Genomic DNA, 27,485 nt, shown 5'->3' with positions numbered 1-27,485 from the left:
ACAGGCACCATCGAATGGCTTTCCGAACTCAACACAAAGTTGTAAACCTGCTCTGTTGTCTTTGATGCTTGCCATAGAAAAGTAGGTGATGATAATCCATCAAATCACCACGTAGGAGGTGATAAGTTGGCGCTCACCTGTTCGCATTGCCGTTGGCCAGCACGAAGGAGAGACGAGCTTCAGGCGTGCGGAGTTCTGGCTCAATCATGGCCAGCTCGCCGGGACGACTCCACACGACGCGGAGCAGCGAGCTCGGCACGTCGTCCTGTTGCCGTTGCCGCCGGTGCAGGGTTGGGAGTAGGGAGGGATGTAGAAGGGGGTGGCACAGGAGGAGGGGGAGGGTCAGCTGAGTTTTTAAATCCATTTGATAAAATATTTTTAAAAACCAACTTTTTCAATCGGCAGCAAAGTTTAAAGCACCAGGCATCTGGCCTCCAAAACTCACTGCAGTCCACGCCCAGTGTGGCACAGAGACAATCGGCGGTGATGTCATTAAGCCCATTAGATCTTATGCTTAAAACACACGTTTTGTAGCTGGTGTAGCTCATCGGCTAAATCATTCTTTATTCCATACTTAGGCAATTTCACGCAGGCCTCTGAACGTGGTGCCGAGAAGAGTTTGGGGGCAGGCTGCCACCTCATTTCCCTAGCCCGCTACTCAGGATACCACCTCACTCTTTTCGAGAAGTGAACTGCACTACTTCACTTTCCTAGCCCGCTACCCAGGATGCCTCACTCTTTTCGAGAAGTGAAATGCAGGTGGAGGGTACTTCATTCAGACAGGTGCCTAGGGTTAAGGCACTTCAGTCCAGTGTCTTTCCAAGGAAAAGGTTGGCAAACAAAATAACAAGAGCCATTTTTTTTTTATTCTGTAAAAAAACCCCTCAATATTTCAAGAGCCGCAATGCACGTGAACGACGTCACGAAGCGGTCCTGAAAGAGCCGCATGCGGCTCCGGAACCGCAGGTTGCTTGACCCCTGGTCCAATGTCTCACCTTCTCCTTCTTGGGTATGACCATCTTCCTGAGCGTCTCCTTGGTGTGCAGCTCCAGAATGTCGAGGTTGGGGATCACCTTCACCTTCTCCTTCGTCGTCTTCTTTTTCGCCTTCCTCCGGCCGCCGGCGCCGCAGCGCTCGCGCTCCCTCTCGCGCCGATTCCCGGCGGCGGTCCTGCTGAGCACCGCCCTCCGCCCTTCGCCCGTGCTCGTTAACTGGCGACATGGCTTCCGGGGCACCTTCACCTGTTGGTGCAACCGCACACAGCAGTGCGCGCGCGCCGTTAGCGCCATGGTTGCCGTTCAACATTTGAAGGGTTTAAACAATATATGCAGAATTCCGTTGTGTGTGCCCACCGAGAAATGATGTATATATTAGTCCATGAGCCTATTGGATTTCCAGGCCAATATTAACCAGCAACATGGTTCAGAAAGTAGGGGTTTGGTCAAAGCAGGTAGACTGTACGTGGTACAGCCGTTTTGTTAATCCACTTGTGGATGAGGACCTCTTCCCCACGCGATGCAGGTCGTTTGTTGGGGTTATTTGACACCATTTCACCACCACGCTGGTCAGTGCGGGTTGATAAAAGTGGAGCGCACAGACGTAGCCCTGCTCCATCCAGTACAACATCGCCCCGCAGCAACCTGTAACAACCTGCATTATGCTGACAGGTTTAGTATCCATTCGGGAAATGGTCTATATTCATACCTCGCCCATGAAGAAGGACCGCGCCAAAAACGTTATCCGCTAAATGGGATTTATTATCCCGTTAGGGCCTTGCGTTACTGGCCAACGCGTTGAACTTTTGTCATTTCCGAAACAAAATAAAACAGCACAAATTTATTTTCCTGGTAAATACCGCGTCTCCGTGCACAAGCGAGCTGACGGGCGGACGGACGGACGGACCCACCTCCCCCAGCTGCAGCTCTTTTCCGAGCTCCTTGATGAGCTGTCCCGGCCGCAGGTTGTCCGGTATCTCGCGCTCGTGCAGCTCCACGTTCTGCCGGCGCACGCCAACAACGCGTAATGTCACTCGTGCACCGCTCTGCTACGTCCCGTGGGCATGTAACGATCAAGTCCTCCTCCTCCTAACGTGATCAAGTTATTTACACCATTGGAACCTCATTTGCCAGTAAAAAAATATGATAATTGGTTTTTTACCCTTTTAACTGCCAACAAAACTGACACCTTTTTTGAGTTGTGCGCCTTTTGGCGTCATCTGGTCCAACCCATCTGAGACTAGGCTCTAAGGAAAGCCGTCTCGGGTGTGGACCAATCAACTTCAAGGACAGTGCATACATTATCAGAGTTATGTTTTTTGTTTGCATTATGACTGCAGGTATTGTGGTCTATGCAAACATGACTCCTTGTAAAAAAGGTGTCAGTTTTGCTGCCAGATAGAAGGGTAAAAAAACAATTATCGTGATCAAGTTAATCCATCGTTAAGTCTTGGAATCGCAGTTGGATTTCGGAATTGGTCGCCTACTCTGTGGGGCTCATTTAAACAGTCGTATTTGTAGCGTATCGTTTTTTTCTGTCTCATTTGTAAAGTCCATACTGTTAGACCCATATGTAATGTATTGTTTGTACTGTCCGTACGGTCCCATTTGTAGTCTCATCTCTACGGACTCATTCTTACTGTTTGAACTGCCTCATATGTTGAGTCTTCCCCCTCTACCCTTTTGTTTGGATCATGTGTACCATTTTGTCTGTGCAATATCATTCACTATTTGTTACTTGTACTGTCTGTATGGTCTCACTTTATGGACTCATTTGTACCGTCTTGTCTGCAAGAATTGTACTACCCGTCTGTAGTCACATCTGTCCTGTCATATTGATAGTTCATACTATATAGCCTGTATAGCGTGACAACAAACATAGGACGTCTCATCCATGCTGTCTGCCTTCTCTTTGTTCCCGTATATTTCACTGCGACCAATACCGGCTAAAGTAATAACCGAATTAACAAAAAACTTGCACTAATCAAATGTTCCCTATCATTACGCTGACAACGCAATGGTTGGTACTGACGGTAACCACCTGATCGTTACATGCCCACTCGTTATATGCGTCCGGTGACCATTCTCCCCCCCCCTCCCCCCCGTATGGTTTATATCTTCCCCAATGCAGGTCAAGGTCCACCCAAGTGGTTTCCAGCTCGAATGACCGTTGAGTGCCGCTCGGTTCCAGTTCGTGGCCCCGAACCGGTGGTGGAAATTCCACATTCCTTTGGCGAGGGCGAGCATACCCACAGAACAACCACTGCAAACTTCCCTCCACCCCCCCCCCACCAAGCAAAAGGGTTGCCGAGTTGATCAACTCCAGAAGGATGAAGCGCTGTTAACAACCCCTGAACTTGCGACCTTCCGATCACAAGCCATGTGTTCCAATCAATGCGCCACGGTTTAGATTTCCACTGTGCACGGGCGCACATACTCGCAGTACACATGGGGGGACTAGGGTTTAAATTATTTGCCACAATATGCGTGCAACATTCGCAATGTGACGATTACCACAGTTATTGTATTTTGCATTACAGACATTTCTGATGAGCTGTGCTCTAAATTCCAGCACATATGAAGCATCCTTGAAGGGTCTTCAGCCGCAGTTTACAAGACAGAAGCTTTCTATTAATTGCAGCTTTTAAATCTATCAAGCTTAGAAACTTAAAGCACACAGGGAAATGAATAAAGGAATTACGAATATGATGACATCGTATCATCGCCATACCCCCAATTAAAATACGCTTTACAAAGCACTAACTTCACAGGTAATAGCTATTAATGTATCATTAAAAAAAAACTGTTTGCCATTTCAGAATTTTTTTATCGACAAAAAACATTTCAAAAGAAAAATGTTCTACGATATTCACTGCATGATATCCATATGATACTCACACTTTCTTCTGTATGACATATCGTAAGTGTCGCTATTTGGCAGCAACCACACACATTTTACACACGGACCGACAAACTCGATTTTCAAGACGCGGAATTCGAGGTGTGAAAGTTTGTGTTCGTTGTGCATTTTGAAATACATACGCTTATCGCAGTTTTTCCTCACATGTTCAGAGATAACATGGCTACGGTAACATTTGAAAGAATATAAAAAATAAGAAATGTTATGCTTGTGCGCCTTAGCTGCAGCCTAAAAGTTTGTGAAAATAGAAAAAGGCAGTGTTAGGTAAAGCGCGTTGAGGTCAGGTTTGCGGTTCAGATAGGCAGCAGGGGTTGGTGTAAAGGGGAGAAGAAAGCAGAGTTCAGCATTTGCAAAGGGCAAGGTGAGCGTAAGGGACAGTGTAAGCACAGTAGCAGGAGTAGCAGCATGTTACGAGCAGAGCCATCACGGGGTAGAGAGCCACTGATGAAAAGTTGTGTTAGTGGTGCACCTGATATACGTACGCGTTTACTGCAGTGTATCCTCACACGTTCGGTGTTAACACAGGTCCAATAATGCTTAATAACAAACATTGAGTAACAAATTAAGTTCGGGGTGATGACATGGTCGAGCGGTCTGTGCATTTGCCGGTCGTTATTAAGAGGTCCGCGGTTCAAGCCCCGTGATTGTCCTGGTTAATACTGCCGGTGTGTTAAAAATAAACTATATTCTTTGGTTCTCTCGGTATAGTCACGTAGGTAGAAAAAATAATATATCACGACGTTTCGATCGCAACACAAGCGGTCGTCCTCAGGCGGAGAAAATAATCCAGCAGTGGAACTGCTGAACTATAAACTACTACGCACCGTCTGTTTCACTGCGAAAGCTAACGATCCTGTGATGTTATTTGAAAATGAGTAAGCCACACTTGTGCCAGTGTTGTGGTCCAAATTTGCTCAATATCAGAGAACTACTTGCAAATTTTCTTAACTTGAAAACCAACAGCAATGTCACCCCCTAATGGCAGGCTAATACCCACTAAGCAGCACAATGCTGTTGTTCACCTTGTGCAGCATAGGGACCCGCTGCCACTGAGAGGGGGCAGAGGGGTCCCCCCCATGCCCCCCCCCGTCAACCCCCTAGGTCACCTCGGCTAAATTACACCTGAGAATTGAAATGGTTGAGAAGAGATGTGATGTATGGCGCTTTGAGTTGCTGAGGCAATTAAGCAAGCGCCCTAAACATGCAAATTCTTACCCTAACTTTGGCACGGATAAATAAGGGTGGGGAAAGTGAAGGAAGTGGAGTAGAGAGCGAGGTTAAGTCTCAGCCCAATGCCATTCGGCTCGGGAGGAGCTGTCATGAGCCAAGGACCGGGACAAAACTCCAAACTAGCCCCATCGCTGGGAGCCGAACGGGGCGGGTGCCGCGAGGCTCACCTCCTTCTGAGTCCATGCGCGGAAGGCGTGGAGCAGGGAGCGAGCCCCCTGCATGACGTGGGTTCGCGGGCAGTCGCCGTCTTCGCGCATTTCTGCACGCACACACAAATACAAAGATCCCCCGTATAGCATGAACGGACTGTTGGGGCGAGTGCTGTTCGCGAGCACCTATTGAAGGCCGGCACAGGACACGCCAGGCCGCCTTTGTCTCCCCAGTGGTGATGTTTACACACCGCACTAGATACTGATTTGAGGACGAGTTCAGATAATCATCTGAACTGTGTCAACTCCGGTTGCCGGATTCGCAGTGCAGCACGCTAACCTCTACACTACCCCTGCACGTACACAAATCCATACACACGTACAAACGGGCAGGCAAGCAATGGTCACAACACTGGCACTCGCGATTTGGAATGGTGCATCGTTCTCCCTCCCCCATGATGGGTTCTGTTCCGACCTAAACTGATCAGGATGGTGGGGAAATGTCAGACTTAGCCCAAAATAGGTTTTTGTAGCCAATGTTACAATTCAGAATTGATTTTTGGGATAGGCCACGTTGTAACGATCTGGCCAAAACGCAACCTTCATACATGCGACAAAACAAATAAAATTTGCTCGTACGAGCATTTAACAACGCGCCAATTATTATCTTGTCTGACCGGTAAGTTGAAGAACAAAGCTCACAACCAAATTGAGCTTCTTGTTAAATTGGGTTGTGAGAACAGTTCTGGAATCTCTTGACCGATTCCGACCTGCTCGGTGTATTGGGAACCATCTCGCTAGATAAAGGCTGGGGGTGGAGTGGAGGAGGGGGGAGGCAAGCACGCTCCATTGCACTCTCGGTACCTTTCAGCATCTCCAGGAGGCTCTTGCCGGCATACCAGCACATCGACTCGAAGTTCGGGAACTTGAACACCTCTGGTGTCTTTAGCCTCGTCTCGATGTCATATGCCCTGCAAACAAAGGAGCACAATACCACACATACTTGAATTGCAAGTTTTATTTTATATGGAGGGTAAAGGTGGTGCACCTCTCAAATTGCCCGCTCATGCCACTGCCAGTGGATGTGAAGTGATGATTGTGCTAGACATTTGAACACTAACGATAAGTATTCTGTGTGTATTCAGTTCCAATACATATAATGTGGCATGGCATTCTGGGAATTTGGCAAGACCAACCTTGAAGCTTGTATTTTAAATTGTATAATAATGAACCCCCTAATGTAAAAATCCCATTACATCCCAACGCAAACGCCAGGCACACCGCAGCGGGGTTGATTAACTGCAGTGATACGTGAAACGCGGCGATTTCAGCAGGAGACATGCGCTTCCGCGTAGCCCTAACAGACGAGGCTGGAGTGCAATACGCAGGTGACGAGGCGAAATGGCAGGGGGAGCGGAAGAAGGGGGGTGTGGGGTGGGGGCCATAGGGTCGGCTAAAAGCACCGCCGCATTGTCCCAACCTGATTTGCATCTCCACGTTAAGGCTGTGCAGGAAGTTTCCCCCAAAGGCAATGCAGTCGTATGGCGTGAGCACCGCGTGGATCCAGCCTGTACGCACACAAACAAAGACAGACAAAAATCCACATATAGCTTACACAGACTGTCGTGGGGGCAAGTGCTGTTAGCACATGATGGGGGTGGCACAGCCAGCCTTGGTCCACCCAGTGCTGTGTTTACACACCGCACCGGGTGTCCACTTGTAACCTGTAACCGAGTCGAACGAGGGGAAGACCAAGATTGATTACGACATCCGTCACCCTATTTTGGCCACGAGTTGGGATCGAACTCAGGTCGCCAGGTTCGTAGCATGGTGCAGCGCCAATCACCACACACTACCACGTGATGAAACCCTGTCGAACAAATTCAGGGATGATAGGTATCATGGGCTAGCGCAGCATGCCCGTCTCAGAGCTTTCTCTGCACTGCGATTCCCGTGCCCACAGAGGATTGCTAATGTACTGAATAAGAAGAATCCTGCGGACGCCGGCACCTGCATCTAACCCCGGCACCTCTACGAACATTGGGCCTTGGCTAAGAACACTGTACGCGCGACTCCACCTTTAAGAAAGAGAAGACACAGCTCAGAAAACCAACAGCTCTTATCTTCTAGCTACACACCCAGGTAATTTCTCAAGACTGTCTGACAATTGTCTGGCTTTGGTAATGAAAAAAAAAGACAAAGTCAGTCAAGCACACCATCAAATAATCTTGTGACAAAACCCCAAAATGTTTAAAATGTCAAAAAAGTGACGTTACTCGAGTAAGGTATAGGCAACAGTAATATCTTGTACAGCCCTTTGAAACAGACTGGTGAATGTAGGCCGCCTCATACCATTCAATCGCGGGGGTTCCATGACCATACTTTACCACGTTCGTCAGCGTGAGTTGCCAAAGGAGGTACTCTGTCTGTGCGTGGGAATCAAACTCAGGTGGACGGCTTCATTGCTTACTCATGCCACTGCTGGTTGAAGGGCCTCCATTAGCTCTAGAGACCCCTTTAAAGGGGTATTTTGGCCTACTCTTCAATGCTGGCCAGACAGACAGATTCAGAATATTCGTTTATACTGGAGGAATCCCATGAGCTATAAAGTTATTTTCACATATGTTCAGTAGGGGCAGGTCAGAACGTTAAAACAACAAACAATACAAAAACACAAGGAGTGCAAAGTATAGAAATAGGTGGACATACCCACAATTTACCCCAACACGTGCAACTGGCGATCGAGTAACTGTGGTGTAACCATTGATACTGGTGAAGAACAGAAGTGGGGGTTTAAGAAACTTTGCACATCATTTCAACTCCCACACGCCAAGGGATCGAGTCGAACCAGAGACCTCTGGGTCGCAAGTCCAGTATGCTGTACGTTACAGCACGGCAGCATATGTGGCTATGGGAATCCCCGACTGAAATTTTCAAGTCTTATTTTTCTTATCTAATTAATGAAGCTCAAAACTCACGTGTCAGAACCCATGAAACGCGCCATGTTCCGTGGCCCAAGCGAGAATTGCTTTAGTTATAAAGGATAACTGTTCTGTAGTGGACAGCGACATCGCTGAAAAACTGTCGATTTTGACTTTAAGACAGAGCTCGCACATGCAGGCCCGCCTGCGGTCATGCAGCTCCATCGCGGCCCTCTTTAAGCCGACAGAAATGTGTCAAGCATACGCTAACCATCACTGTCGCTCACGTATTTATAGCCTAGCTGACAGCTGCTCACTCTAACGGCGCACAAAGTCAGAGTGACTTTCTCAAGCATGTTTGTCACACATGGTATATGTAGTAGAGAAAGAAAAAGCATTTTCAGCAGCCGGCTCTATTCACAGGGCTGCAAAAGAGATTAAATAAAATTTTTACAGAGAATTTACAGCATACCTAAACCTCCTTTCCTTGTAAGGCACCTTGCCATTATTTTGTACAGCAATGCGGTTGCATTTAGATGCTATACACATTCAAATTGTACCTTATTATGTTGCCGTGTTGAATCTCAAGACGGCCGCAATTCTACCTCCATTTAGTTACCGCCCTGCCAAGCCAGTGTTACGCGCTGGTCACATTTCTCCACCGTTTGCTGATAGTGGACAATCACGATGCAATGGCCAATGGGTATTTCAATTGCTTTCATAGCGGGGCAATTTTATGACAGTCAAAAACCGACCCCACTTGCAATCCATCACGTGTCATTTTCTCAATTCAAAGCAGGACCTGAATGAGTCCCGCTGCTGCTACAGCATACATGAAGAGACTACGAAACACATCAAGACCTTTTAATTTTGCGGACATGTACTTACGCTGTGTGTCCCAAAGGCTGCGAGACAAGGCAAAGCCTTCAATATCACAGTCAGGCTTGCTTTAGTGATATCACTTTATTGACATTGTATTAAAAAGTGAAGTTGCTGCCATGTAAAGCTAGTGGCTGCGGGGCGTATTAAATTAAGTTACAGGCCAGGTATGGCCCAGTCACCAGAGGTTTTCCCAACCGTGCTTTAGGGGTAAAAGCAAATACAAACAGATATATGTTTTGTTTCCACATACATATGTTTCCACATATAAAATATGTCTTTAGTACATCATCCTATTGGCTTTCCAGACTAATAATATTATCCAGAAGCATTTGTTTAAGCAAACGAACTCTGGACCAGTGACAACCTTCAGGATCTCATATGCATAATTAGGCTTGTTATATACATGCTGCTGTATTACCAGGCCAAAACACTTCACAAAGAATATATAAACCCATTCAAACGCAAAAGGCAAGAGTACACAAACTCATTGTGCGTTGCTGAGAATGATTATGGGTAACAGTAAACATCATTAGTTCATTTGTTTACTCAGGAAAGCATCACCAAGTCTTAAAATCCTCTTTGAGGAGGCTCCTGTTAGGTTTCACGGTCGGGAGGGACGATTGCCATGTGTTTCTCAATTAATTAATTCAAGACTCATTTTTCAAATTTCGTTCATGTGGACCATATTGCTGGCACACATTGCCTACTAACTTTCAAATAAAAGTTGTGGGACCTTATCCCATCCACTGTGAAGCAAACTGTGTATATTTTATTGGTTAATGCACCCGCAGTCTTAACTAGGATGGCCGTGGGCTCGAACGGTGAACCTTTGCAACAAGAAGGAGGGGGGGGGGCAAACGTGCTACTGCCGGATTATGTCACCACCCAACAAAATGCCTACTTTAAGGGATGAGGGCTGATCACGGGCATGGCCAATGCCCCCCACCGCTGCGTTAAAAGGGCAAGGGGCGGCCGTGCGGCAAAGCAGAAGCACCGCAGCAGCCGCAAAGCGGACTCTGCTAAACGATCGTGGCGCCGACCGTGAACCGTGAAGCATTGCCACAAAAAACGTCACCGGGTGAAAATTGAATCCACGTGGTCAGTAACACAGCCCCCCCCCCCCCCGCCGGGTGGCAATTACCCGTCTGGGACGAGCCCACCGGCGTCGTGACCGGAGAGGGAGCGCCGGGTGCACACCGTGTTGCGACGTAGGGAGCTTCGCGCGGATGAGTGTCTTTTATAACACTTCCCAACAAACTAAGGACTTTGTCTGCATGTCTGTCTGTATGTAGCGTAGGGTTTCAACAATTCTGAAGATGATCCCATACGAACAAATGTTTTGTGTAAGTTGTGCTGCTATTTGGCACCGGCCAAAATGATCAAAGGGTTACCCCAAATTTTGGCAATAATAAACCTGTGCTAAAAGAAATATCCATAGCTTCAAAGGCAATGTCATTAAATGTGAGGTAACAAGATGATGCCCCACGTCATGAGCACACCTCTCCTCTCAATGATGCCATTCACTTTATCACGTGGTGTGTGCCTTCATCTCGTCATGCGGCTTGGAACGTTATTCTTGTTATTATTGCTAATTCAACACTTGGGAGGACGAACGTGTGGTGGAAATTATTACAAAATCCACGCATATGGGTTCATTATTCTACCGAGAGAAGAGCCATTTGCATTTACTATCGCTTAAGCAGGGTACAGTTATTGTTGTTGATATTATTTATTACTGTTTACTTTGGATGTATTGTGCTCATATTTCAAAATTGAGCTTTAACACTAGCAAGCAATGGCTTTGTTCTTGAAAACGATGTCTAGCACTTTTTGGGAGGCAAGAATTCGAAGACCAACATCATTTTTCCAAACTCCCAAACGAGGCTAGGAGGTGGGTGAGTACAGCAAGTAGGTTTGTCAACTCATCTGAGGGAACTGCAGAGTTCTAATTCCCTGGCATGCATCGGGTTTTCTCCGGATCCTCCAACTTCTTCCCGCATGGCAAAAAAAACTCGAAAAAAAATTACCACCAGGTAAGGTCCACTGAGCTATGTAGCTCTTTTTCAGAAGAGGCCTGGCCATAAATGAAAGCTCAACCAAGTGGCTTTTCACGTGGACATTTATAGCAGCCATATACGTAATCTAAACGCATGTTGTTTCTAAATGTGGAGGGGAAAAAGCGGAGGATCCGGAGAAAAATCCACACGACCACTGGGGGAGAGAGACGAAAACTCCAATTGTGCGGGCATCGTCAGGGTTGGAAACGAACCCATGATCACATGTATACCAGGCGAGGTAGTTAACATCTTGACACTGCGGCACCCACAAATACTACTCGTACAGGAATTGTCCAAACTAGACAGCGCGTGACCCTTGGGTAAAAGTGTTGAGACTCCGTAAGGCTCTCCTGCGCATATAAATGGAATTTGAAATGGCAGAAGGCACACTTATATAACTCCCTGAAGAAATATCCAGGTGGCTACAATAGGATTAAAATGTCTGGCTGTGAAAACCAGATTAAAGTTGGGGAACGGACCGACCGGGGGGAGGGGGGGGGTCAATTCAGCAGCACAAAAAATTTACGCGCGAGCACTCCCCGTGACCCACGCAGGTTGCAGACAGCACTCCGACGCTGTCCCAGCCGACATTGTCCGAAACTGACATTAATCTTTCTAATAATAATGCTGCTTACAGCATCGCTTGTGCCGGTGTTGCTCCCTTTCTCATGGGTTGCAACGCCGGGGATAGAGTTTTGTTGTTCGTCTGCAACGTGCGATGACAATGTCAAAATATTATGTTGTTGAAAAGTTAAATGTCGTTGTCGCTGCTGAAGCAGCATTGTCATTGGATGGAGGACACATGGGTCATCACAGAAACGCGTCAAGGCATCAAAATGTTGAATAAAGAAAATTGGCTTCATCTCTCCGTTAAGGTAGATAACACACTAACCTTGGTTATATCACGTTTGAAAATGTGTTTACAATGACATAACTGAGGCGAATGTGTTATGTAAATGTGCCATGCGTATTTAAACATTGTTCAAGTGTTTAACATGCCTTTATTATTTTAAGGCCAAGAAGCATTTGTTGGCTTAGATCCAATACTTGGTTTAGGGGAGCTACATTGGCTGCCCTATTTAGGTGAGAGGGGAGGGAAGGTGAGGGTCAGACCTCATACCCCTCAAGACTGCTGTTAGAGATTAAACATGCATAGCGAATGCCTTTGTCACGTGCAAATACTGTATTCTCCAGATGCGAAGACACTTGTCTCCCTGTATTTTACAAATCAAAAGCTGTGGGGGTGTCTCATAATTCGGACGGTGTGTTGTGACCGGATTGTTTAACTTTATTAATGCCGGGCACAAGTTTGGGACGTTTATACTCTCTTAGAGCGTCTGATAATCTGGTTGTGTGGCTCAGCGGGAGAGCAACCATCTCGCTCGCAATGGGGAGGTGGCGAGTTCAAATCCTGGTTGGGGGTTGACTCAGCCCATCCTATTAAGTGGGTTGACAAAATGAATATAATTTTGTGTAGAAGTCAATAAATGGCTCAGGGCTGTAAAAAAATTTTATAAGCACAGCTTAAATACTAATTTAAGCAAGAAATTACTCACTTTTTTACCTATAATCCAGACAATGTGGTAACATCTACAAGGAGAGTTTAACATGGGACAAAGTTTCGCCGTTTTAACCTCGGCTCGTTGTACTAGGCCGCTGCACGGTAACACGGCCCTGGCGTCGCTCACTTGTAATCTCCGCTCTCAATTACATAATCGCGCCCAGACGCCGCCGCGCTAAGCCAAGCGAGACGCGCGCCGTGAGCCCAGGGATTCCCGCCACGCGGCGCACCGGCATGGTGGGTGGGGGGGGGCGGGGTGGGGGGGGGGGCGCCGTATCGTCGTCGAGGTGCGGTTCCGTTCCTGGGCACAAGCGCGTGGTGAGACGGTGAAATGAGCGATGAAGCGGCGGTGGCGCACGCGGCAGGCGAGCGGCTTCGCGCCACTGCCCGCCGTTTAGCTCACTCGTTTGTCTCCATTAGCGGACGTGTCGATAAGGGGGGTAAGCCACCCCCCTCCCCCCTACAACTACACTGCCCCACCTCCCCTCAAACCCCGACCCTTTCCCCCCCGACACCTCACGGACCTCGTCGCGCACTCCAGTAAAAATCGATGGCTCTGCGGTGGCGGATGGAACGTGGCACGGGGTGGGGGAGGTGGCGTCAAGGTAGAATTGATTAAAATTTAACTCGCGCTATTATATTAAAGGGGTTCCAAATGAAATCAGGAAGTCGGTGGCGACAACACAACGATGATATGGATGTTTAATTTACACGGGGCTAGGATGCACACGTACGTAATTGAAGACTTGTTTTTCCACAATCACATTTAAGTGAGCATATGCAAGAATACATGTTTTTAAAACCGCGTGCTATATATATTAGACTCGGGTCGCAACATGGCCTAGTAGTAGTGTGTTCGCCGCTTGTAGCAGATGTTCACGGTTCGAATCGAACGGCCGTCCTGATCATCACTGCGGGGTGTAATAACCATAACATGACACACTGTCTGCTTCACAGTGTACGTTAATCTCATGACGCTATTCACAAGAGTAGGCCATCGTGTACTGGCGTCAAGGATCCAAATTTGTCAAATTAGACAACCTGCAAATTACTCAATTGGGATAGCAATCATCACCCCTCCAGGCAGACGAATGTCACTCCTACAAATGAGACTCCCTGGTCACTTGATACCCCCTACAACACAACATTAAGCGGCGATACACATAGAAACGTCAGCCTTCTTTCTCTCAAAATGTCAAACATTTCTCTGGATAATTTTTCTGGCATAGTTTTTTTTATTGTGAATACGGTAAACATGTCCTGAATGCGAACTAAGAGAATGAGAAGTGGGGAGGGGGGGGCAGTGTGGCGGGGGCAGGGAGGGAGGCAGGGGGAACGCAACCTGGCTTCTGCCCAAACAATTTCAAATCAAGCCACCGCTCGTTTGTTGTAAAGCCGAGAGGCGCCTGCAAATAAATTGCTTCGGCCTTGCAGTCGGCTGGGGCAGCCGTTCACACAATGACAGCCAGACGTGCGACGATTGACTGATTAAAATTGATTCTCACGCTCGGGAACACGTGCGCTGAATCACGGGTGTAAGAACTGATTATTCACGATTATATGAATTACGTTCCGATGTTTACCTCTACGCCAACGGTAGCAAGGAGGCACAAAGTTAGGAAAGGGAAAATTTGAGACGGACGCTGCACAACTGCGGCAGTCGAAATGAGACCGAAAATAATACATTCTTGAACTTAATCGTGATGTCATATCGCGACATTTCATCTCATTGCATGGTGGCAGGGACAACACCGAATTGTTACGTGCCAAATGAAGATAGCCGCACAGATTAACAAGTAAAAAGGCCAACCTACCTGTATTATTGTGAATGCGGTAAACCAGGCAAGCTTGATTTAGGAAGAGTTTTGCACTGGAGTGTGTGGCCGTTTAACTTACAGTAAAATATTTTGCAAGTGGGAGGAAGGTGGGGAAAAAAGGCCACGCGTGGAGGTTTCGCATAAAAGAATTCCGGATAGAAAGGTCAGCAACCCGCTTGCTTTCCTGCAATATGGGAGTCACGCACACGTCTTGAAAAATACCATATTAAGCCGTTCAAATATTGCATAGGTACTGGTCGTCACTGGATGACCCAGGTCACCAACGCATAACAAACTTGCAGTCTCAACCAGTTCTCTCTTGTCACTACAGCGTGCAACAGCGGCGCAGTGGTTAGACCGCTGCGATATGAATCCGGCAACCTGAGGATTAAGGGAGATGGCGGTGCCTCTAGGCAGGCCTTCACCCAGCAGTGGACTGACCATAGCCGATGCCGAGGATGATGAATCATTTACTCCTACGACTGCAACGGCTGTAGCGTGACGACCCATAGGCTGTCGGCGAAGCGCTGGATCACAGCCAAAAGGAGAAAAATACGGAGAAGGGAAGGTGTGAGCGAGAAGGGGGAGCAAGAAACAAGGGAATGGCGGAGCGGCGAGATGGGAGGAAGCCGGGTGAAGAGGGAGCAAGGAACAGAATGCCTCGCTCTTGCGCGTGTGTGCTGGTACACGCTGTCCCACCGAGCTGCAGCGCCAACGCGCTTGCTATTTTTAGCAGCGCGCCGGCAGCCGCCGTCTGCCCAGTGCCAGATCTAGGGCTCTGGCTCCCCTCCCCCTTCCCTCATTCCGCCATGACAGAACTCACCATCAAACCCCTCCCCCTCTTGCCAAACCCCCCCCCTCGCCACCGCCCTCCACTCACCATCAAACCCCTCCCTATTGCCAAACCCCCCCGACCTCCACCGCCCCCTTTAAACCCACCCCCATTAACGCGCTGCCTCACTGTGCGGCACACAAGGTTCTCTTGTGCATGCTCACACCGCGACGCTTTTCTTACGTCTCCAAAAAGAAGAAAAAAACTAAAATAAAAATAAATCGTGAACACGACGCCAAAAGCGCGAGCAATTGCGCCTGGAGCCATCTGTGAAGATGGGTGTAAATTGCACCGTCTTGCGGGATTCACGGATTATTATTTTTCCGTGGAAAAACACAACAATAACATTCAGGTTCTGAATGGGAAAAGCACTCTCGAGTGCCAATACTTCTTCGGGAAGTCCCGTTACGTTGGGAAGTTTTGGCACGTGGGAGAAAAACTGCAGAAACCACAGAAAACCCATGCGTGCTAAAATAAAACACCTGAAAGATGGGTTTTGGCAATATACAAATGCATGCACCGCGTATACAAAACACTGCCAGCAATTAAGCAGATTACCACAATGCAGTTCCTCAGGAAATTGTGGTTTTGCATGATGCTTAAAGACGGAGAGCTTTTTATACACAGTGTATGTTTTTTTGTGATTGAAAATTCCCGTTTTCCAGCCTGTGATAGTATTCTCATCATCTACATATTTGTTATATTTAACTGAAAGATAGGAGTCAATACATTGACTCCCACGCTCCGAGATCCACAAGAGGTTTTTAGGTTAGATCGCGTAAATATAAATGTGTCATTAAACCCGCCGCCACCACCCAACACAGCCAATTAGTAATGTTTGTCAAGTAAACAAAACGTGCCAATTCGTTACTAGTACAGCACATCGGTGTGATGGAAAGTAAACCAACAACATTTACAATTCGAGCACGACATTTCACCAGTCATTACAACCAACATCATCAGGCGACAGCCAGATGTGGAGAAATTTAACGACACATTTATATTTTAAGCAATCTAACTCAAAAACCTCTATTATGGATAATATTTGTCGCGAAAGCCTACGTGTTATACGTACTCCCAAGGGATACGAAAAAAATGTGGAGCATGCAGGGCGATTTGGTCGATGGTAATAATTAGGTCAACACGATCAGGCTACTACTCTGTTAGAGCATTCAGTAACGATGGAGGGAAGATGAAAGATGTAGACAAAATTAGATGGTGGGATGGAAATGAGAAGATTCAGAGGCAAGAGATTGCAAAGAGTGGAATTAATTGGGGGGAGGCTTTTGCACAACATACAGATGGGCAGGTAGTGTCCTCGCCATGCATGCAAAATGCTAGCAGTGGAAATGTTCTAACGTTGAAGCAGTTTGCATATGCCCTGCAAGCACAACTTAAAATGCGTGCTTAAGGCGAAATCTGGAAAAATCGGCTCTGATACCGACAAGCAAACCCAGCCTCCTCTCTGGGGAGCTCATTGCTGCAAGATCTGTTCATGCTTCAGCTTCATATATATCTATTCTTTCTTATATTTACTCAATCTATATTTATGATTTGCCAGAGGTGTTGACAAATTCATTGTAGTCACAATGCAACAAAAACAATTATTACAAACCGATTCAACTTCTGCATGAATGTAATTTTCAATCGCTCTATGATGAAGGGTGATTGCCTGAAACGTCGCCTTGTTGACAAATGTTTAGTTTCTTGTCGTCACGAAAACGTAACTTTTTTTTATCACAACAGCTTTTGGGTTTCAGGAAGTTTCACATTATTCCTCAGGGGAACTGGAATTCACGTAATTGTCATTGAAACCAGCACAAAATTAAGGGTGAATCAATCAATGGTTTTCTTGTGCCACATTCTCATGACCACTGGATAGTAGGCTGGTGCAGTTGACAACATGGGTATCATAAAAAATGTGTCCGGCCCGTATTCCTACAGCAGCCTTAACACAGGTCAGCCCCCGCACCAACTGGGCTACATGGCTCACTTTAACCACACCGATTATCTCTCGTTTATAAGGGAGATACCACGTGGTCACCAACGCCACCCTCACAACCAATCGTGACATGACGAGACCAAACGCAGAGACGGTGCTAATGGTCAGTAATGTTTTTGTAAAAAAAATTCTTTACAAACAATCTAACCCAAGCATAAATTAAACTTTGTTAAACATTTGATAAAATGAAAAACTATAATCATTACATTGGTGAGGGTTATTATTATTTTGCACCTAAAGCATCTGGCAGTTGGTTCAAGCAAGCCTGACACGATGTTGAAACCGGTCCGGAGCTTGCTTGTTTTGAATCGATGCTGCTGAAATTATGCACTCCAAGGCCGTGGGGCCGACGGTTGTGGAAAAATACATTAAAACAATTTATGTGGAGAGATATACAAGGAGTTGTATTGTCTGCTATTAAATGTATGGGGCAGAGTGCAAGGGTCTGAGTCCACAGAGGCGTGGACGACTCATTAAGTGGCAGGGACAAACATTGACCCGCTTGTCTCTTCTTGAAATGGCCCAGCACGGTTCGAGCCTGCTTTCCAATTGCTGTGATAACATGGCATGAGAAGCAATGCAGCCTTGACTATTATCCCTATCACAGTAAATCCAAGAGCGGGCTATTTTTTGCACTTCGATTGCGCTATTGATTGCTTCCGTCAATTTTAATTGGGTTCATAAGCTATTTTGTCTAGAATTCTTTGTACTTCAACGTTGTTGAAATGTTAACTCCCTCACCTGGTATGAAGGAGCTCATGGGTTTCATCCCGACCATGACGGCCGTATATATTTGGAGGTTGCATGTTCTCCCCGTGGTCGTGTGAATTTTTCTCAGGGTCCTCTGGTTTTTCCCTCCACATTTAGAATCATGCGTTTAGAGTATTTGGCTGCTTTAAATTTCCACAAGCCACTTCGTTGAGCTTTTATTTGTGGCCAGGTCGCTTCTGAAAAAGCGCTATATAGTTCAGTGGGTCTTACCTGGTAAAATAAAACATAGTTTAGTAAGTTTAGTTTAAAAGAGATTTTGGACACAAAACGGATCGAAGCAGCTGCTGCCAACTATATTAAGAGCTGACAATCGATTTGACCGCAATTTACTCAAACACGGCCGCGTTGTAAAAAAAGTTGAGTCCAAGACTGACTCTTGCGGGCAAACACTTCCCAACTTCTCAATTTTCTTGTGAGAAGCAGCAACAGCTTCCCTAATCGACAGCAAGGTCGCTACTGTTGCAGCCCCCGGCTAAACCCTGGACTTGGTTCTGACACCGTGCGGGACTCGGTTCTAACCCAGTGCAAACTGCGGGGCCACACACTGGGGTGGAGGCAAGCCCGAATACTTTCCACGGTTAGCGAAAGTGCTCTTGTAAAACCATGCAACTGCTGCGAGCCCGAGCTCTGCGCATTCCTGGAAAGCAGCTATAAATAGGCGGTGGCGATGATAATGGCGGCCATTAGACCTCCGCGAGCAACACGGCAGAGCAAACTTTTTCCAAAACCACAGTCCTATTTTTTTTCGCCGCTGCTGTCGAACGCGAGAAACAAAGAAACACGAGGAGCATAAAAGAAAGCCACGACCCCCGCTACGTCAAGCAAAGCAATGACCGAGAGTGTGTTCTACCCATCTGGCACTGCTCTTTATTCAATCCAGATCCTCAACATTTTTAAATGCCCAGTTTTCCCCAGGAATGATAAACCTCGTATTTCTCTTTGTCATTGGGGTTTAAAGGGCGCTACGGGGAGGAATGCAGCCCCTCCATGTTTTGTGGTACAAAAAAAATAAAAGAAACTGACCCAGATACTTCCACTTCTGTTTTTTTTTCCCTGTTTGTTTTTTTATTTAAACAAAGGTCGCCCCCGCAAGCATGGGCGTGGGGTTCACAGGTCAAAAGTTCAACCACAGCTAGCAGCCAAACAAGGAGCTGAAGTCCGGCGTGGCATTTCACAAACACACGTTTAGCTGACTGCGCAGCGGCGTCGCGCGTCCTTGCAAACCTCCTCAAACATCAGCCTTTGTAAAGTTACACCGATCGCTGTCGGTGGCAACACGACGGAGCATCGGTTTTAATAATTATAATTTCTGTTTTTGTCCGCAGCTAGGGAAGGGACGTTGGGGGTGGCGGAATGTACGGTTCAACCGTAGACGCCAATAACAAGCAGCCGGGCGCGTGTTGCATTTTGCACGCTGCGTTTTCACCAAAACGCCCCTTTTCACGTTAAGCGCTCTCCGAGGCGATACAAACAGGACGATTATGAAACTACCGATGCAGAAACACAAGCTCTACATTCGACTACACCTTGCAGTTTAATCCACGTTGTTTTTCTCCAGTGCTCTGTTGAACAATGTTTTTTTCCACGAGGCATAATGGACACTGAGGGAGCGTCAACAAAAGGAAGGGTTTTTTTTTATTTTCATGACTGTGGGACAAGAAGCTGTGCGGCTACAACCAAAATGGCCCCGAGGGGGGTCTCGGTTTTGGGAGGGTGGGGGTGTGGGTGGGGGTGGGTGAGCGTGCGGGGAGGGGGCAGACAAGGGGTGGGCCTCCGACACACACAGGGGTACGACGTGAAGAGCCGCACGCACGCAGGCACTCGACAAACACCACCCTGGGATGCCACAGAGACCAGGACAAGAGGACGGGGATGGGAAGAGGGCATCTGTGTTTACGGTTTTTGCCGTGGGAGTTGTTTGTGCTGTGTAACAATTCGTCCCTCCTGTCGCCACAGCGATTTTACAAAATATTGCTCTTTGGCGTTGCGATTCAATGCACGACTCAATTGTTTTTTTCTCCTAATTTTTACCAGGATCCTGGGGATGCCGTATTAATCAAAATTCTATTGTACAATTGTAATGCACCTTCTCGTGCTTCGAATGCACAGTTTTATCTTTGCATTTTTACAGTTGTGCCTGTATAGTTGTAGTCGCTCCATTGGCCTAAGTACTAAATTAGCATATTATTTGCACTTGATTTGCATACATCGTGAATAATGAATTTTCACATGAATGATTCAATACCTGTATCTTGAGCGTACGAACCAAAAAGCATCGAAACAAACATGCATGCACGAATGCTGCATTGCACAGAGGGGCTGGGTAAGTGAGTTAGCATGGAGGGAGAGAGGTGGGGCGGCTGCTGCGTTCAGGGAATGCTTCAGAATCTTGACAGGGGGCAGAAATAAACATTAAATTTTCCCTTAGGCATGGCGCATGGCGGGTGAGGCAGGGGTGCGGCAGGCAGAAGGGGAGGGAGGCAAAAGGAGAGGGAGGGAGTAGGGGAGGAGATGGTGGGGGAAGTCTGGCGGGGGAGGGGCGAGAGCACGGATGAGAGGAGGAGGGTCCCCTTGGGGTCGTCCATAATTACCATCATTTTCACGAGCTCACAAAGGCTATGCTGTGGAGGCAGGAGTGCAGGACGCCCCGGACATTTCTATAATCCGACCACGCGCAGAAAGAGATGACACGACCGACAACATTCTAACGAGCGGGCGGGAGGACAAGCAGGAGGAGCGGCGGCGGCGGCGAGTAGGCGGGTTCTCGGGAGGCGAGGAAAAGCTGACGCGGCGTCACGCTTTCACGACTCACCGGTGGGGAGGAAGAGCGTCTGGCCCTGCTTGAGGACGCACTTGTAGCACTTGTCCACCAGGTCACCGAAGAACACCTCGCTCTGGTTGGGCGATGAGCTCCAGCGCTCGTAGCGGGCCAGGTTGGCACTCGACGGCTTGATCAGGTAGAAGATCTTCTCGCCCTGCGCGCCGGGAGCCAATCGACAAATGAAAGCCCGTCAGCATGAAAAACCAGAAGGTTGGGTGGCTCAAAGCGCTGGTAGTCAGCATTAGGGATGTGCTCCAGGATTTCTGATTTATGGGAGGAAGTTCGAACGATTCAAATATAATACTTTCTTTCTGACATCACAGGAAATGACATCACGTATTACATATATTCCGTGATTTTCCAAACACAAGTGGTGTCTAATGACATCGGATGAGGTCACTTAGCGAACAAGTTCAATTATTACGTAACGTAAAGTATAAAATAAAAAAATCTGAATTTGTGAATAAAAATCTCAAATTATTAAATACAAAAGCCTGGTCAGCTTGTATAAATTCATACCCCCACCAGAGATTTGATTAACGGATTTTTTTTATTGGGCCAGTATTTCAAAAATGTATAATAACCCACTCTGGTCATGAATCAGAAGAACAGCTGTTCACTTTCCACAATGTGACACTTGGCCACTAAGCCCAGTTTCCTATTACAAAACAATAACCGGTAAATTCAGAGCCATCTCTTGTTCCTCGAAGTGTAACGACTCGGCCCCAGCCACGCCGATTCCAGGATCCCAATCCCTTGGCCGCGATTCCTTTCAAGAATAAAAATCTTCGTCTCGTTGTTACCATCTCGTTTGAGCTGCCCGTGGCCCGACTGATACTACATGAGAAGAGTCCGCACCGCCGAGATACCGAGTTGAAATGCGGGTTTCAGCCACACATTATAAAAAAGCGAATTCAAGTGCAGCGGGCTTGATTTTGTCTCAACTCGGTCGCCAACGATTGCACCCAAAATCAATCACGTTAAGTTTGTCACTTAATTCGGCTTACTACAGCTCCGAGGCTCAAACATATTAGTTTGAGTGCCACGGGACGAACATCTCGAGAGCAGAACAACGTGGGACAGGAAAGCACCCCAAGCGTAGACAGGAAACTACTGAATGGACCTCTTTAATAAGTATAATGGTATAAAGTCACTCACTCCCTAACGTAACGATTTAAATGCATATAGAATGTAAATGCACTCCCAAACAGAGAGCTCTTTAACAAACAATTACAGGACTGACTGTATAAATTAGACAATAAAGACGGTAAAAAGACAGTACACATGAGACTGTACAGTGCATTAAACATCAGGGGATGCTACAATTTCCGTGAAACTTTCAAATGTACATATTAGGGTACGATGCCGTTGACCCTACCGGAATATCATTTAGCTTCTGGCTGTCGGAATAAAAATCTTCATGAAAAAAACGTTCAAATATTGGTCAAGCAAGTTCTGGCATATCGTGAGAGATGAGACAGTGAAGGGACAACTTTACCAATTACTATGTAAAGAATTAACACTACAGGCGTTGGCTCTTGCTGCAGAAAATCGCCCAAGAGGCAAACACTGGGCCGGAGCTGGGACGATTAGGCCGAACCCTTACCTTGAGCAGATGGTACCACACGGAGGTGCCGCCAAAGTCGATGTGGAAGTCCGTGTAGCTGTCGCGCACGCCCATGAGGCAGTACTTCTGCACGTACGGCCGAGGGAATACCGCGTCCTCGGGCCAGTAGTTCTCCACCCATGAGAGCTTGTGTACAAGTTCGGGCGCTTTCACCAGATCCGACAGCCTGCGCGCACGCGCGAACACACGCCGACAGCAGCAGCGTGGTAAAAGATGATGCAACTAAAAAACACAGATCTTTTATTTTTGTACAGAGCATACACACAATGTAACATGCATACTGGCCAAACATCCCAATTCTGTTAAAATACCTGCAAATTAATCAAATGGGATTACACGCAGTAACATTGCCCTCGACTGCATAAACTAGACAGGACCCTCCTGAAAGTGGCTTGACTCGGCGAGGCTTTGCCGTGTAACCAAGAGGAATGATAATTGCCGCGTGTACGAGGGGGAGGTACAGTGGCGCGATGGTTAGTACGCACCGCGCTACACACCGTGACCTGAGTTTGGTTCTTGGTAACGGCTAACATCAGTGAGGAGTGACATCCGAAATGGTCCGCGGTACTCTCCCCTTAACCAACCCGCAATGATAAGTGTGAAGTATTGTCGAACAATCTCCATGGCTGACACGGCACGGGAAACGCGTTCATCCGGCAGTAGATTGACAAAGGGCAGTAAATTATAACATTGTAAGTTTGTCTGTCCGATGAGTTTACAACTCACTAATTGGAGGACAAGGCCAAACTTGAAAAAGCAGTGCCTACAGACCCAATGATGCCTCCTGGATAAGCAAATGACACTGCTTTTGACGTGGAGACGCAGAAGAGGGGAGCACCTGGTGTCGGAGAACTCCAGGCTGATGATGTTGAGCACCTTCTGCCGCGACGTGCTGTTGTAATACTCGCAGAACTCCTTCATGGTCACCTTGAAATCCGCTTGCCGGTTCACGTCGATCACGTCAATCATCCGGTCCGAGCCTGCGCAACACGCAACGACGCACGGCAGCAGTCAAGAGCGATCATCGGCTTATTCACTGACTCACTCAACGATTCACTTTCTTTACAACTCACTGAACGCCTGGAATCCAGCACTGTGGCGGCAAGGGTTGGTGGGATCACACATTTTATGAATCTCCCTTCCCATCGGTGTCAAGCCGCCATATGGCCGGCGCAACCAGGAGAAGGCGCAACAGATGTGGACTCCATCTGCTCCATCTGTATGGGATAGTGTGTTGCTCCCTTGCACATATGGGTTTTCTCCAGGTGTTCTGGTCTTTTCCCACATGTAAAGACTCATATATAGAGGACTTGGGGGAGCCGGGGGTGTGAGGTGGCGGGTTTGGCGTCGGCTCTGCCTGGTTGCCTTCCTGCATGTCTGTGGTTGTTTGTGCCTCAATCATTCTCTCTGAGAGTGTGCCAAGTACAATGTGTTACAAGTTGATATTATTAACCGATTCGCCAAATCGATTTGTCACTCATCCACTCACCCATATGCCATTGCTCTAAAACCCATGCCTTTGATCTCACCCCCGGGGTTCACTAACTTAAGTTTTTATGCTCATTATGCAGGCATAAATCCATGCAAGTACTAATAAATAATGTTATCTTTTATGCGAATGATCCACTTACAATAATAAGAACAAAAGAGACAGAACATGATGAGACAAACAATACAAACGAGACCGTATAAACCAGAAGAAAATCAAACGAAGTCCAAAACCAAATCTTGACCCTGAATAGTGAATCATTGAATCGCTAGGAGGGCAGATGGGGGAGAATCATCATCGCATGTCTACTATCTTATGCAAACGTCCAAGGGTATCACTGGCTACGTCAAACATAGTCAAACATTTGATAACCAACCGCTAATAACACCCTCATCAAAGGCAACGTTAAACCAGCAGGCTGCACGCACACAAAGTCCAGACGCATGCACGTGTGCACAGGTGAGAGTCTAAGAGCCCCTCCCCCGTCCTCACACACACCCTTTGACCAGCATGCGTGCTCAGGTGCATAAACGCTGGTTTAGTTTGTTGTGTTTAGTTTGTTGTCCTTGCCCACACCTCCGATTCGCATGGTTGGCTACATACGGTGGCCAAAGAAGTTCAACGTACATACATACACCCATGGTCAAAAATGCTAAATTAGAGGCACGCTCGGGGGCTCGGCCCCTTTTACACCATCACATCAGAAGCATACTGCTGCTGCTGCAGCCGTAAAGCACTTTACGAAGCTTAACACGTTAAGCAAATAATTAACTTCCAATAGTGCTCGACATTTACTACACCACAGCATGCACGAGAAGTTAAAAACATGTAGCCTATTCACAAATAGCCAAGTAAATGTTCAAAGATGAATGCTTATTTTTACTTAATTTGTTTGTATTTTCCCCCAATTGTACCCGTCAGATTTGTCACAACAGTGCAACCCAACGCAGTTGAAAACGGCCCAAAGAAGCAAATATCAGAGTGGAGATCCCTCCAAGGTGACCTCTGGTCAACACACCGTAGAGGGCACTTGCCACTCACACTGCAGATGAGAGTGAGGTTCGTGACAAGACCGATACTGTAATTCAGACAGTTAAACTTTAGCCAAAACAAATTCAGAATGAAACTGAATGTGATGAGGCTTTATTATAATAATCAGTCCGGTGACCGGGCTGAGATCATTGACTCACTACACTTGAGAAAGCTGCCTGGATGAGAAGGACCTCACAGCAGTGCGAGCCCTGCACTCAGACCTCTGAGTCACCGGGTCAACCTCAAAGTTGAAAGTTGGAATGAAAATTCACTCCAGTTTTACAGAGACACCCTACACCCAGCTTGTACGGGAGTAAAGAGTGACATAGGCAAGGCATGGTCCTTCTCTCTACACTGCGGGCCCGGGGCTGCTCGTGGTTCTGCACTGAGTACCCATGAGAAATGAGAAGTATCCAGTGGACGGTGACACTGATTGTCAAAAAAAGACTTTTCCTCTTTGCATTCAGCAGAAAAGTGCCTGAGGAAATAATGCCATTGCGAAGACTGACGTGTGGAAGCGGACATGCCATGTAGGAAAAAGCCCGTCACCACGGGTGCTGCGGGGTTGGGAGTGGAGTGTGCGCACATGTGGGCTGAAAAGGGAGAAAGGGAAGGAAGCTTCGGCAATGGGTGACAAAAACACGGCCGGGTCCGAGGTTCAACGGATCAAAGTCGAACACAGCACTGGCAAGCCAAACCACGCGCTGAGCCGACCGCCAACAAGAACATCCCTGATGCGCAGCAGTAGCTTTAGTGCGTGCAAGCATTACAGGTTTAGTGTGCTATCCATAACAGAGGCTCTAAGTGTTATAACACTTGTACAATTTTCTCCTCGTGTCAACCCACGCTGGACGAAGGTCTTCCCGCTCTCGGACGCCTATGGGCGTTATTTGACTACACTTTACCACGCTAGTCAGTGTGGGTTGGTGGAGAGGGGTGGGGTCCAGGCCTGGTTCAGAATTCACTAGCCACTTATGTTAGTCGTTGCCAGGAACCGAACTCAGGTTGCAGGGTTTACGGTGCAGCACACGAACCAAAGCACCGCTGGTTCCAACCTGAGAGATACTTAGCAAATTTAAGAACTTCAGTAAACAACAACCTTGAAAATGATATCAAGTTTAAGGTTGGAGCGTTTTCCTGTTCAAACAAGAACAAAGCAGCAGCCATGCCTGTGCTGCAATCCTGAGTTTGTGGGTGGAAATATTACATTTTTCACTGATAGGCAGGCGTGAGTCTATCTATAGGAAAAAATCGCTATTGATTACCCAAAAAGTGGGGGTGATTTTATCAGCCCTTGACCAGGAGCTGAACTAAGCGCACTCACCTATGCGAGTTGCGTGTCCCAAACCACCTCGTGCCGCTCGGCAACAGTAAACGAGGAAGTAATAAAACTCAAGTCTGACTTGTAAAAGGAATAGGCACACGTTCTCAATGGGTTATCACCTGGTTAAATAAAAGACAATAGCCCAATGGCAAGAGAAATGGCAGGCAGGTGTGTGAACAGCAAGATAGCGTTTGACGTTCAACGAAGGTAAATAAGAGGACATCTATCGGTTGCTAGCGGACGGACGGACGAACTTGGGGGGGGGGGGGGGTGGGCAGGGAGGGACGAGAGCGTACCAACATAGCGTTCCACGTCGGACACCGTGAACGAAGGGGGTGGCACAGTCATGCCAAGTCCGTCCTTCTTGCTCACAATGATGGGCGACGTGAATCCGTTCTCGATGATGTAGTCCGCCGTCAGCTGGGTCCCCGGCATCCTCCGCACCACCTCCTCGGCGCTGCATAAAAACAATTGCGGCAACCGCGCAGGGAAATTATCACCGCAATTGGCAATGGCACGGGGATCCGCAGCACATTACCAAAATCGGCAACGGTGACTGCTACTTTCACCAAGACCATCGCTCAGTGGTGTTCAGCACTTGCGGTAAGCCAGGTTTCCAGTTGGCTGTCGACAGGTAACCATAATTAGGAGCTACATCACTCATCACAACCGTTAAAATGGTTTTAACCAGTATTTTTCATCATCACTACTACCCTCACCACTACCGCCACTATCACTATTACCATAACAATCATTACTACCACCACCACCATCACACTTACCATGACAAGCACCATCACACACCTGCAGCAATGACCTTCACCATTACCACGTTCGCCCTCACTATTATTCCACAGCCATCGCTGCAACAATTATCACCCCCTTAAATATTGCAATCCTATCGTGGACTCGATTTAACCCAAATTGGGACAAGACCTCTTGTGTATTCGCGTTCGTCCATTATGATCTAATGAACCATCTGTAATTAGCGCTCTACTGGAGGCAATTAGCACTTGCCGCTTGGAGCGCCGACGTCGCGTGGTCGTCAGAAGTGG

General features: G+C 47.4%; 1 protein-coding gene across 3 annotated transcripts in view; it reads right to left on the bottom strand.

Annotated features, from left to right (window-relative positions):
• LOC144947299 (uncharacterized) overlaps positions 1-27,485 on the bottom strand; it is a 76,430-nt gene that overhangs the window by 23,048 nt on the left and 25,897 nt on the right. For 2 of the 3 annotated variants that reach the window (XM_078876534.1, XM_078876533.1), the window contains exons 4-13: positions 26,727-26,887; positions 23,424-23,565; positions 22,565-22,751; positions 20,950-21,112; positions 6,775-6,862; positions 6,159-6,265; positions 5,313-5,404; positions 1,907-1,996; positions 996-1,241; positions 138-265 (exon numbers count right to left, since the gene is read on the bottom strand). In XM_078876534.1, coding sequence (XP_078732660.1) covers positions 138-265; positions 996-1,241; positions 1,907-1,996; positions 5,313-5,404; positions 6,159-6,265; positions 6,775-6,862; positions 20,950-21,112; positions 22,565-22,751; positions 23,424-23,565; positions 26,727-26,887 — 1,404 coding nt within the window. Of the gene's footprint in view, positions 1-137; positions 266-995; positions 1,242-1,906; positions 1,997-5,312; positions 5,405-6,158; positions 6,266-6,774; positions 6,863-14,973; positions 15,121-20,949; positions 21,113-22,564; positions 22,752-23,423; positions 23,566-26,726; positions 26,888-27,485 lie in introns of those variants that run through there. The other variant, XM_078876535.1, reaches the window with a different exon arrangement.

Source organism: Lampetra fluviatilis, chromosome 44 (assembly GCF_964198595.1).
Source record: "Lampetra fluviatilis chromosome 44, kcLamFluv1.1, whole genome shotgun sequence".
Classification (NCBI taxonomy): domain Eukaryota; kingdom Metazoa; phylum Chordata; class Hyperoartia; order Petromyzontiformes; family Petromyzontidae; genus Lampetra; species Lampetra fluviatilis.
Note: the sequence above shows the minus strand (reverse complement) of the source record. Positions and strands in the feature narration are given on the sequence as shown.